At 40.7% G+C, this 13,221-nt stretch overlaps 1 protein-coding gene across 9 annotated transcripts in view; it reads left to right on the top strand.

Moving 5' to 3' along the window:
* The window catches only part of LOC104146892 (microtubule-associated serine/threonine-protein kinase 4), a 397,004-nt gene that overhangs the window by 370,321 nt on the left and 13,462 nt on the right, over positions 1-13,221 (top strand). For all 9 annotated transcript variants that reach the window (XM_068924761.1, XM_068924760.1, XM_068924759.1 and 6 more), the window contains 7 exons: positions 261-426; positions 3,404-3,505; positions 6,637-6,759; positions 7,007-7,119; positions 8,857-8,984; positions 9,085-9,317; positions 11,218-11,418. In XM_068924761.1, coding sequence (XP_068780862.1) covers positions 261-426; positions 3,404-3,505; positions 6,637-6,759; positions 7,007-7,119; positions 8,857-8,984; positions 9,085-9,317; positions 11,218-11,418 — 1,066 coding nt within the window. The remainder of the gene's footprint in view (positions 1-260; positions 427-3,403; positions 3,506-6,636; positions 6,760-7,006; positions 7,120-8,856; positions 8,985-9,084; positions 9,318-11,217; positions 11,419-13,221) is intronic.

The following is a 13,221-nucleotide window of genomic DNA, read 5'->3' as shown; positions in this document are numbered from 1 at the left end:
TCGACATATTAAAGTAAATGAAAAAAGAAGCTATCCTTTGCATGACAGACATGCAAATGTGATTATGATGCCTAAAAATGTAGGTAGGTCATTGTAAAGAAATTAGATTTTATGCGAGCTCAACAGCCTAAAACTGACTGAATTTCATTTCTCTATATTTACATATTATTTTACATTTCAAGAATTGTAAATGTAAACAATATGATGTAATTAGTGGTGTTAGGCCAATTTTACCATCGTGTTTATTTTCTTATTTTTAGGTTTGTGGTACACCTGAGTACATAGCTCCTGAAGTAATACTGAGGCAGGGTTATGGAAAACCAGTGGACTGGTGGGCTATGGGAATTATCCTTTATGAATTTCTTGTTGGGTGCGTGCCGTTCTTTGGAGATACACCGGAGGAGCTCTTTGGACAAGTAATCAGTGGTGAGGATCACTGAGGAAAGAATCAAATTTCTCAGCTTGCTATGAAACATTTCCGTTTGTTAATAGTAAAGCCATTTAAAACTTCACACTAGTTTTTTCGAGCTAGTTTTGGTCCCCAAAAAAGGCACCGTTGTAATATTGCAATCACAATTTTCTGTCAAAGCAAGAAAACAAAATTTGGACTAAAAGCTGAGTTTATTGTACATTGTTGCTGATTACAGAAATGGAGTAATGTAGAGGACAATGGCTGAGTTGCACTGCTTGAAAAAGGAAAGCAGCATTAGTAGTCAAATAGTGCCACTACGGCACAGTGTTTTCAGTCTTTAGTAAAGAAATTATACCAGAGAAGAAAAGGTTAAAATTAATTTGCGTTATTAGGAAAATGCCTCATGGCACAATGAAGAGATTAACAAAGATGTAATAAAACCCTAAGACAAATGTCTCCCAAGTAATAAATAATGAGAAAGAGAAGGAAACGAGTTCAATTCACAGATTGTTAATGATTTCATTGGTGGTTGTTGTAGTGTAATGTTATTTCTGTAACATCTGTTCTTCTTTCACTTAAAATTCAATAACCTTTTAGATCTTAACCTGCAAGCTGACCCTAAGTGGTGTTATGCATCTTGTGGCAAAACTAAATGATAATTAAACAGACTCACTTAGTATCCTACCTGCTGTTTCCATAAATTTCCCAGATGCATAGATGTAGAAGGCCTCTGCTTATGCCAAAAGTTTAACAGAATGGCACCTCTGTTAGTGAGTATTTCCCAGTGTGTTTTATGGTTTGCTTAAAAGGTCCACGAGCTAGTAGCAAAAACCAAAAAAACAGCAGCAACAACAAAAACCCCGAGTCCCAAACTAACTGAACCTCCCTCTCCTTGTTCTCTGAGAACTCAAGAAATCTACTTTTGTGCCTAAGGAAACTTTCTGTCATTATCGCACTTTGCATCTCTGATGTTGCAAGCCAGACTTATTTGTAAACTTTAATGGACTTGCGGACTTGCGATTGCTGTCCATTATACGACCTCTTTATGCAATATCCTAGCTGTTCATGGATTTGCAACCATGCTGTTTGCTGATGGGATACACCAAGGCCTCAGTGGCGAGGAGAATCAACTGTTTAATTAACACAAGCAGCAAATGCTGGCTTTGTTCTTGATGCCTCACAGCTGCAATGCATATTCATGTTTTAAATTCCAAATCAGACTTAAACTGCAGTAGAAGCTGTAGGCAGGCAAACATGGACATAACTCATGTTTTTATTGCGTTTCCGGAGACGCGTGCATTTGTGTTTATATCGTTAGGCAGCTCTTTGATTGGGGGGAGGGGAGGGAATAGTCTAAAATTAATGACAAAATTTGCACTTTGGACTTTATATTTCATGTGTCACATTAATTTTACTTTTTGTAAAGCACATTGTCACGTGTTACAGTTTAGCTGATACTTATGTAAATAACTTCATCTTTTTGAATGTGCCCATTTACCTTGCAGAAGTTATTTTTAAGGAGTGTTTGTAAACCTGATTCATTTCTGCTCACATCCCAGCACTGTAGGTCAGCTTAGTTTCTTGTTTCGCTTTTGACTTTCTAGGGTTTTCTTTTCTTCTAAATGTCCTTATTTACTGAAGTCATTCTTTCTGTCAACACCTGCAGGAGAGCTCTTTTGATGCAAAGGTTTCCTGTGCTAAAATGTAAGGTCCCTTTTGTATTCAACTGTAGAAACCTTACTGCAGGCTCCAAGATTTTAATTCCAATTTCTGTGGGTGAAATCTACATTCTGCATGAAACTCTACCCTCAAATATTGCCCCTTCGTTTCAGCTCCTTTCTTCTGTGTTGTAGGTTGCCGTTCTTTCCCCCTAAGTTGTTTGAGTACAACCACGGGAGGCCTAAGTGTAAACTAGATGCCCAAAATGATCCAGGTTAAAAATAACTGTCCAGAAACAGGTTGCAAGTCATGCCTGTTTATTTCAGTATCTTTCTTTGAACTCTGTAATGCAAAGATGGAATTCATGTATAACCTTTGAGTATAATTTCTCCAGTGCTGACCATGTTAAAGGAAAAACATAGATCATGTAATTATAACACAATCCTAACAGTCTTCTGTATCGCCCGAGATTGGTCCTAGTAGTGCTCTGTTCCTCTGATGCCAAAATCCCAAACAACTTGTACAGAATTTTGTCTAAACCTGCAAATTACATTTGTGGAGGCAGCTTCTGCTAAAAATCAGGTGAAAAAATTGCTGTGCAAGCTGCTATGAGGTTTATGTTCATGTTGAAAGTGGCACAGTTTTCCGTTGTTTAATATAAACAAGGTTTGGCAGAATTTCTATTCAGCCTTACCTGGATGCTGCAGGGTATAACAACTTGGTTGCAGGATTTAGGTGTAACTTGGTATGAAGTGCAAAAGGCCTTAGTAATATAGGGGTCGGAGTTTTTTCCACTACAGCACAGGAGATTTGGAAAAAAAGTTTGGCATTATCACTCCAGACCACAGAGTCCCATACCTCTGCCCTTAGTCATACGGAGTAATGACTTCAGTGAAGCTACTAGCATTGGAGGAGGATTACAGATGTGAGCAGTGACTGCTGGATCAGGTCAGCTGTGTCCATCTTACCACCAGTTTCCAGGAACAAAATTAGTATTTAAACCACGTTGCCCTTTTAGGGGAAGAGGGACAGCATACAGGTTGCTGGTGTTTTGCAGGAGCTTTCCACGAACCACGCGTTGCTATGTTCTACTGTTTAAACGCTATTTTGGGTTAAAGGATACCTTCAAGGAAAGTGGGATCATAAAAATATATACATAAAGAAGATGTAGAAAATATTAAAGTCAAAAATAGTTACTACGCAACATGAAGCAACTTCAGAAAGTTACCTTAACTCTGACTACTGCTAGCACAGTATGACAGCTTTCACAGAGATTTTGCTGGATGTTGGGACCAAGCTTAAATAATAACAGATGACTTTCTTTTTCACCAGATGAAATCAACTGGCCCGAAAAGGATGAAGCACCACCTCCCGATGCCCAGGATCTGATTACCCTGCTGCTCAGGCAAAATCCTTTGGAAAGATTGGGAACAGGTTAGGTGGTAGTATTTTAAATTTTGTTAGTATACTAAAAATAGCTTCTATATTCAGCATGCTGGGCCTTTTGTTCTTGTATTTGTTTTGCCAGGGAAGCATCTGTCAGTGTGTGCGCATGACAGCATGTTGTTAGAGTAGAGGGTATTTTGCAGATTCAAAACAGTGAAAGGAGCTTAACTATATGATGATTATAATCTTGTAGTGTTCACATGTGGTTGTTCTCCTTTACTCTTCTATTGCCTTGATGAGGAAAACAGAAACCTCTCAAAGATCTAGTTAGCCACTGGAAGGAGTTCCTTCATTAATACGCTACTAAATAACTAAGAAAGAGAGAAAGGGAGTCAAAACACAGTGAAGTTTTTCTTTGCCAAAACACAGTGAAGTTTTTCTTTGCCAGAAGTACCTTGACCTTGCAAATGAGTTCCTCCTGATTCTAGGGCGGGTAATGGCTACTTGAACTAATTATTCAGAAATGACTGCCTGAGGTCGCCTTGTGAAAAGGCTTATCATTCTCATTCAGCGCTACTGCCTTGTATGGAAAAGAATAAGCTCGGAAGCGTGAATGTTAAGGAAAGAAATGGGTATCAGTCAGAATACAAGTTGCTTGTTCTGCTGTGGTCGTTCAGTGCCAGGCTTGTTGCATTTCAAGTGACGAATCTGGTAGATGGTATTAGGTGTAATGAACCTGCATTGGCCAGTGAAAGCACTGTGTGATTATGTAATATTGTAGAAGTTACTAGTTGATGGAGCAAGGTTTTAGTTGGAAATTTGAGAGGAAGGCAGAAATACCACTGATTATTTTTAAGGTGTTAATGTATGGGAGCCCTAGTTTCTGCATCTCGCTTGGCGAGACACCATGTAAACCCAGAACAAAAAAAATAAGGCCTCCTACCTAAAAGAGCCTATATATAAGGCAAGAGTCTTCTAGTGAACACTATATGTGTAAATGAACATAGACATATGTGGGAGGTCAAGGAAACGGGGTGGCACATTTAGTCACCATGGCAGTACTTAGAAAATTACGAGCAAAACTGAATCCAGTAGTCAGACTCAGTGATGCATGTGTTTAGAGCTAACATAAAATGGAGCATTAGGAACAAGTTAATGACTGGCTTCACAACAGTCACTCAGGGAAACATGAGTTTAACCAGACTCCTAGTACTACTGATGCAGTCCCAAACCACAGGTTGTCTTTTGGGAAATAGTGAAGTGACAGCAAGGACAGAGCTGTGTGTCCCATGCTCCCTGAGCATCTGGGGTCTATGTGAGTGTCACTTAGGCACCACTGTATGTGATGATCTGGAGTAAGTGGCATCCCAGTAAAGTTTGTTGTTTTCTCTGGTCTCACACTGGGCAAGGTAGGGGTGAGGGAGCTATCATGCCAGAGTCACAGTTCCTCCGCTTCTTCCCACTTCATCTGCTGCAAAGGGCACTCCAAAGGCCTCCAATTGAAGAACTAGAACTAGTTCCATCTCCTTGTTTTAAATATACTAATTTCAGGCATTGTCATTTCATTGCCTGCATACTTTCTTCCTTCTAAGTGTAGTGTTAGTGCAAGACTGTCACCCTGTGAGAGACTGGATCACAAGCAGACTGCAAGTCCTGCCTCTCTCTGTTTTGCTGCAGCTGGTTAAGAAAGTGAATCGGCTAGAATTGGACTGGCCTAAGTGCTGTAATGGTCAGTGCCTCCACATAAAACATCTCTTCAGTTTGTTTGTGGGCTGATTTCTTTTGACTGTTTATGATCTCTCAAGAGCTGGTCGTCTGAAGATGGGAATCCTGTAGCCATTTCCTTGAATCACAGAGGGATGTTTAGAAACCAAAACAAAGCTTTTAAGTGTCAGAAGCAACTCACAGAAACAGAGGCCGCAACATGAGTGGTCCCACAGGAGCACTGATAAATAGCATGGTTTATCCCAGGCTACGCCATGCATTTCAAAGACAGCTCTATCTATTCATTACGTATTAGCTCTTGCATAGCACTCCATGAAAATGCGCAGTTGTGGATTTGCTCAGGGGACGTTAGTGGCATAGTGAAGATGAAAGGAGATGATAGATGCTGTGCTACTTTTGAAGAAGGAAAATGACAGAAAGAGGATTTTAAGCAACAGGAAAGCAACAGCACCAAGTCCTGATAGAAGATGACTCAAATTGGGCTCTTTGAGTTTGAAGGGTCTGATATCTAGTCCAGAATTAAGTAATTCTGCTGTAATATTCCATAACAGTATTCACAAAAGGCAGAATCCATTGTTACTGTTCACTTGGCTACTTACTTGCCATTAGATGTGATTTTGGTTTCATTTAAAAGATTTGGCTTGAATGAATTTTTCCTTGATGCAGCCTAGAAAAAGTAAAGAATGCAGCCTAGAAATCTTAACACTCTAACTTAGAGACCAGCCTTGGGGACGTGCTGCTTTTTTCAACAACTCTCTGCTACCTTAGCCTAGACCAGTAAGAAAGTTTATGCACTGTAGCAAGTTGGCAGTTACTGTTGTTACTACTGCTGGTCTGTTCATTTCTCATTTATGCTCCCCTGCCTGCCCCCAAGACAAAAATTCCAGTACTTCATTGTGTTTTTACAATTTTTGCTTAATTTGAATATGAGGTGATAGTTTAAAAGAAATTATAACTAGCAGGCAATTGTAAGACTGTTCCGGTGAAGTTGCATATTGCTGCCTAAAATACTAAAAGGAGCTCTTAAGCAGCAATGGTGTTGCAATGAATGACTCTTGAGGAAAGAATCAGTCTTCATTACTTCCCAACTTCTATTTACTCTTCTGTTGTGCATGTGTACATTTTGGCTATTACTGCTGCTATGTCTGATGCTTCAGACTAATGTGTAGCAGATGCATAATAATTAGCTTACACAGAAAAATGTAATAGAAATGTTAAAAGGGGAAAGAAGAAAAAGCAGCGCCACCACTGTTAAAGAAACAGCAACAGCAAAACAGGGGCAGGGAGGTGCTCTGACAAGTTTAGACCACTCTAGTGGAAATAGGCAATAGATATACTTGACTGCAGTGACGCCTTTCCAAGCTAATTTATGTTTTTTGAACCATAAATTTAGTTGATTTAATGTCGATGGATTTGGTTAACATCCACTCAGTGCTTTTCTCTGGCTCCCCCAGGTGGTGCATATGAAGTAAAGCAACATCAGTTCTTCCGGAGTCTTGACTGGAATAGTCTGCTGAGGCAGAAAGCAGAATTTATTCCACAGCTGGAGTCTGAAGATGACACAAGTTATTTTGACAGTAGGTATTAGATTGTATTAAAAAAAAAAAATGTGGTGAACGCCTTGTTAAAATAATCACTATCTTTTCACTTTTACATTTGCTTCCTGTGCTCTGAAAATCCCCTTTATCAGAACCAGTGGCAGCTGTGGAATTTCACTAGTGGTTTTATATTTCAGGAGCAATAATCTTAATTAAATTATACTTTTAATTAATACTAATACTTCCTTCCTGGTAAACTCAAATAATTTATTTTCCTTCTCTGTAGCTCGTTCTGAGAAATACCACCATATGGAAACTGAGGAAGAAGATGATACAAATGATGAAGATTTTAATTTGGAGATTAGACAGTTTTCCTCATGTTCACACAGGTTTTCAAAAGTAAGTAAAATTATTGTAATGTTAGTATGCAGTGTGTTAGTCTATAATAAATATATTGCTACCTTTATAGAGGTTGGAAAAGTCAGATACGGAAGAGGTGTATAGGGCGTTGTTTCTCTGTGAAATTGTCTACTGAAATTGAGTGACAATGAAATTAATACCATTAATTCAAAACACGGGAGGATTCTGTAGGAATCCTCCCCCCGAATCCTCAAGAAGGTAATAGAAAATGATATCCTTTCTATAAACAGATTTATACTTTCTATTAAAAAAATGTGTGATGGTTTAAGAGGAATTTTAGAGAAACTGTGTTAAGTGCTAAGGCATGTTACTTATCTTGATTTTCTTTATGGTTTATGTGTTCCTCCAGTTGTGTGCTGGTATCTTGCAGGTAATGGCATAGCACAGATTATATTACTAACTCTACAGCAGAAGTGAGCTTAAGTGGCTGTAGACTGCGAGTGATTTGATCAAGAAGAAATGTGGATTTGAGGGAGTGATTTGAATGATGTGAGTTGAGGGTAAAGTTGAGTGTCCAAAATGAAGGCTATTCTAGTAGTTGCGATGAGAGCTAATTGTTGTTGGGCAGGGGTTGCCAGCAGGAGCAGCATGGACATGCTCAGGAAGTACTGTGGAAGAAAAATTGGCAGGAAATAATGAAGAAGTTGAGTGCCAATGAGTGTGCTTTTAGTCTTACGTAATAGCCACCAGTGATTTTCAGAAACTTTCCATTAATACACGTTTCCTTTAACCTGTTTTAGGAACTATTTAAAGGTATTTTGAAAGCATGTGGTTGTTTGTCCCGGTTAATGCTTTAATTAATCAACAAATTTCATACTGACTCTGTAGTACCACATAGGTATATGCAAAGTCCGTATAAACTGTGTGTGATAGCATGGAGGAGCAGAAGCAGAACCTGCAAATCTAGTTATCTTCATTCTGTGTAACTGCCTGTTTTGACTTGGTGGCATGTTCCCACTTCAAATAGTGGTAAATGATAAAAGCGTATTTTCCTCTTCAGAGTTATCTTCTATCCCTTTGAAAGCAGCATACCTACAGTAATGATTTGGTATGTTAATGTCATTGCATCTCAAACTGTAACTCACGCTGCATGTAATATACAGTTGACAGTTACTTTGTGTTGTTTGTCAGCTAACCAAACAACAGACTTCCAGTGAACAGAATTTATTTTTTGTCAATCTTTTGGCCGAGGGATTTTGTGCTTACGTTCATAGTCGATTCAGATTCTTTTTTTTTTTTTTTTCCCCCTTTCCATACCTAACTAGTAGACCTAAATCAGTCCAGTGACCTAAGTAACCTACCTAAATCAGTAGGTTAGGGTTAGGGATTTTTTTCTTCTTCATTGGCTTTATAGTGAAGGAGTAATCTAAGATGTGCATTGATTCTGTGACCCAGAAACCCCAAAGGTATGAATTTTGCTTGTAGGCTTATAGTTCACACAGTGAAATGGGGAGAGTGCTGGTGAATTCATAACAAAAAAAACAGATGTTGTTCATGACCCTGTATGTAACGAGCTAAGAAAGCAAAATTAGAAATCATTTTAAGAACGCTTTTGGAAATGTAAAAAGGCTGAAGATGCTTGGAGTTTACACTCTGAAATACCATATAAGAGTTTAGAACATGCAGAGTACCATGTGAAATGTCCTTTTCTGAATAACTTTTTATATAAAATATGTCAGTGATGAGTTGGATTTTTGTGTTGTTTTTGTGTAATAGGTTTTTAGTAGCATAGATCGAGTCACTCAAATGCAAGGTGAAGAAAAAGAAGATGCAGGAGACAAAATAAAAAGCGTAACATTGCCTTCTGTGGAATCTTTAAGCTGGAGTTCAGAATATTCTGAAATGTAAGTAGAAAGAAGTGTTGGAGGTGATCTACATCCTGGTTGTCAGGTAGCAGGCCTGCTCATCTCAATAACTGCATGAGGGTTTATTTTTTTAATGCAGGCAACAAATATCCACATCCATCTCCTCTGACACAGAGAGTAGCAGGCAGCGACATAGTTCTGGTTTGCTTCCGAAACTGGCCATATCAGCTGAAGGAGATCAGGATGATCCCACTTGCCTAGTGGGACCCCGGGAGGAACAGGAAAAGGCTGCTTTTGGGAATGAAGAAATAGTGCAAGATGAACCTGAGGTAACCACTCCAGCAAGTACTATTAGCAGCTCCACACTATCAGGTAATTTATAGTGGGTTTCTTGACTGATGACATTAGAAACAACTGTGGTGGTTCTGGGTTTTACACTAGCATTCTTGGATTTAAAAGTCCTTTGTTTCAGTACTGCTTTAAAGAGAACTAGCCCAGGAAGGCTTTGGTTTGGACACAGGCTTAAACTTAGAAAGTCTCAAAATAATGCCTGCTTAAAAAAAAAAAAAAAAAGTCAGAATCTTTGGAAATGCCAGCAGTTGGTGTTACTTTGCTGACTGGATGAGCTGCTGTGCAGGTAAATGAAATGATGAGCCTGTGCAGGAAGGATCCTTTTGTGGAGAAATGGGGTCTTAGATCCCTTGAGCATTTAAAGCAGCATTTTTACAACTTCCCTCATCTAGGTTGGTGCTTCTGATTGATCATCCTAGGGTCTTTCTGACTGGTCTGTACTGTTGTTTCCTAACGCACTGTGCTGCATCATTGTATTTTTTAATTGAGACATTTCAATGACGTATGCCTTTTAGAATTGGCAGTGTTGTCTTTGACTCATGGAAGTCTAGGAAAGAGTTTTGTAAAGTGCCTCCTATTTAAATAATAATTTTGGTTTTGCACACCTTCCCCCACACAAGTATTTGTGTGTATTTCAGTAGGATCCGGGGCCTCCACACCTTGCTGTTTTTTGTACTTCCAGAGGAAAGTTTTGCATTACTCTAGGACGACTTGATAGTTAACACAAATCTAGGCCTATATCACTCACGTTCAACCAGATACAGGTTCCGGTAATCTCCTTTCTACATATACCTATCTCTAGCTTGCTTCTCTTTTGTACCTCACTAAGTGGTCCCAAGTTATCCCTTATATTATGTTTCCTTTCTATTTCTGTACCCCCAATTTCCCTTTTAGTCTGTATTTCCACCTTTTTCCCCTCTCCTTTTCCTGGGAAAACTTCTCTAAGCCCATCCAGCTGAGAAACTAGAACCGCTTCCATCTACTTCCCTTGTTGTCAAAATCCTTTTGTTGCTGTATAGTTCTGTTCCCTCCACCCAATGTTAGGATGATGGCTTTAACATAGCAGTAGTGGGCAAAGCTCAAAGCCAAAGAAAAAAAGTTTCTCTTTTGTCCCTTAGCAATTAGGCTTAAGAATAGTTGCAGTTTTCTCCATGATTCCTTAGCAACAGGTTATTCTGTGACCTTAGAGAAAGACTAGGAATTATTCCTATGCCTCTAAAATAGGAGAGCCCACTCTTGATGCTTGTTTCATGAAGTTGTACAGCTTCCCTGTGACATCTTTGAATCTTTAAAGAAATCTTTTGCAAGTTGTTCCTGTGGTACAAGGACACTTTTTTCATTGTTTGAAATGCTCTTTTCCTCCTTCCATTCAATATCGTGGAAAACTGTTACCTAGAATAAACTAATACCAATGTGGTTGTAATACTGAGTTTTGTGGTGCCAGGTATCTTCCTCTGCATAGGTGTGGTAGAAAACCACCAAAAGAATGAAAGCAAAAGATGGTAATTAAAAATAGACTTAGTGTTTTAATGATTTTGGAAAAGTTCTTAAGCTGATAGCATCTTATGTAACATTGGAGCCTCTCATTAACTTTAGTAGGAGCTCACAATGCAAAATGAATGATTATGTATGCTGAAGTTCTGTAAGGTGAATGTTGCATATTGAGCTACCACACTTGCATCAGCTTTTCTCTTCATTTTACTTTGGTCAGTGATTACAAGCCGTTGCAGTCACTGCTGCTTCGATGCATTCTGTTAACCTTTATGCAGTCTGTAAGTCTGTGAAAGAATTACTCAGTTTTTTGTAATGTCGTTTTGCAAACTTATTGACAGAAAGGAAAATTCCCATCTCACAATCCTATTGTTTCCCCTCCCTGACCCCCAGTTTCCCTCAATGTGTTTATCCCTTCTTCTTTGTACAGTTGGCAGTTTTTCAGAGCACTTGGATCAGATAAATGGAAGAAGCGAGAGTGTGGACAGTACAGACAACTCATCAAAGCCACCCAGTGAGGTTGCTTCTCATATGGCTCGTCAGCGATTAGAAAGCACAGAGAAAAAGATCATCTCTGGAAAAGTCACAAAGTCCCTTTCTGCAAGTGCTTTATCCCTCATGATCCCAGGAGGTATAGATAAATCTGTTAGTTTAAAGTGTTACGATTTGTGTATACTGGATGTTTTATGATGTAAACACAAGATTTTGGAGAGTCCAAAATGGATTCTGTGTCACAGATTTTTTTTCTCTTGTTCCTGTGTGCTACTGGATGGTCCCATTTTGTCAGCCACCTACAGTGGTCAGATCACAGTTGAGAGACCTTCTCTCGTAGGCAACCTGTAGTTCAGTAGTGACTGCTTTGTGTTCAACCACAGAGAGACCTTCTCTCGTAGGCAACCTGTAGTTCAGTAGTGACTGCTTTGTGTTCAACCACAGAGAGACCTTCTCTCGTAGGCAACCTGTAGTTCAGTAGTGACTGCTTTGTGTTCAACCACATACCTGCACAGCAGGATGCACGCTTTCAGGCCCAGTCCAACTTTTGGTAGGGCTGTCGCTGCAGTTATAAAGAGCTAGCTGTTGTGCAGCTCCCTGAAAAACTGATAGTCAGTTTCAGCAGCATGCTCTACCAGATTAGTTCTTTCACATCTTCTGTGAGGAAAGATAATAAGAAATGTCCTAAAGGTGGAAGCAGCCTGTAGGCTTCTGTTTGGACTGCATTGGTTTACAGGGAGCGCTCAAAATGTGAGGCCAGGAATACTGCTATAAATAAGTAGAAGGATAATAGTAGTGTTGAGCGCTTCCAGATGAAGCGTTAGCCCTTCACAGAAGCACAGAATGGTTGAGGTTGGAAGGGACCTCCAAGATCATCTAGTCCAGCCCCCCTGCTCAAGCAGGGTCATCTAGAGCATATTGCCCAGGATTGTGTCCAGGCAGGTTTTGAATGTCTCCAGGGAAGGAGACTCCACTACCTCTCTGGACAACCTGTTCCAGTGCTCCGTCACCCTCACAGCAAAGAAGTTTTTCCTCGTGTTCAGACAGAGCTTCCTGTGTTCCAGTTTCTGCCTGTTGCCTCTTGTCCTGTTGCTGGGCACCACGGAGAAGAGTCTGACCCCGTTCTCTCGACACCTCCCCTTCAGATATTTATACACGTTGATGAGATCCCCTCTCAGTCTTGTCTTCTCCAGGCTGAACAGGCCCAGCTCTCTCGGCCTTTCCTCACAGGAGAGATGCCCCAGTCCTCTCATCATCTTTGTAGCCCTCCGCTGGACTCTCTCCAGGAGTGCCACGTCTCTCTTCTCCTGGGGGGCCCAGAACTGGACACAGCACAGCACAGCACTCCCCTGGCCTCCCCAGGGCTGAGCGGAGGGGCAGGATCACCTCCCTCGACCTGCTGGCAACACTCTCCCTCATGCACCCCAGGATAGCACTGGCCTCCTTGGCCCCAAGGGCACACTGCTGGCTCATGCTTAACTTGTTGTCCCCCAGGACTCCCAGGTCCTTTTCTGCAGAGCTGCTCTCCAGCAGGTCAGCCCTCAGCCTGTAGAGGTGCATGGGGTTATTCCTCCCCAGGTGCAGGACCCTGCTCTTGCCTTTGCTGAACTTCAGGAGGTTCCTCTCTGCCCATCTCTCCAGCCTGTCCAGGTCCCTCCGAATGGCAGCACAGCCTTCAGGTGTGTCGGCCACTCCCCCCACTTTAGTACCATCAGCAAACTTGCTGCGGGTGCACTCTGTGCCTTCCTCCAGGTCACTGATGAATACATTGAACAGGACTGGAGCCAGGACTGACCCCTGGGGGACGCCGCTAGCCACAGGCCTCCAACTAGACTCTGCGCCTCTGACCACAACCCTCTGAGCTCGGCCATCCAGCCAGTTCTCAATCCACCAATTCACTTTGTAATGTTTCAATATCAAAGTCCAAACATGCTAAGCTTTG

The sequence above is a fragment of the Struthio camelus genome, chromosome W, assembly GCF_040807025.1.
Source record: "Struthio camelus isolate bStrCam1 chromosome W, bStrCam1.hap1, whole genome shotgun sequence".
Lineage (NCBI taxonomy): Eukaryota > Metazoa > Chordata > Aves > Struthioniformes > Struthionidae > Struthio > Struthio camelus.
The sequence above is the reverse complement of the archived record's forward strand: the minus strand, read 5'-3'. Positions and strand labels throughout refer to the sequence as shown.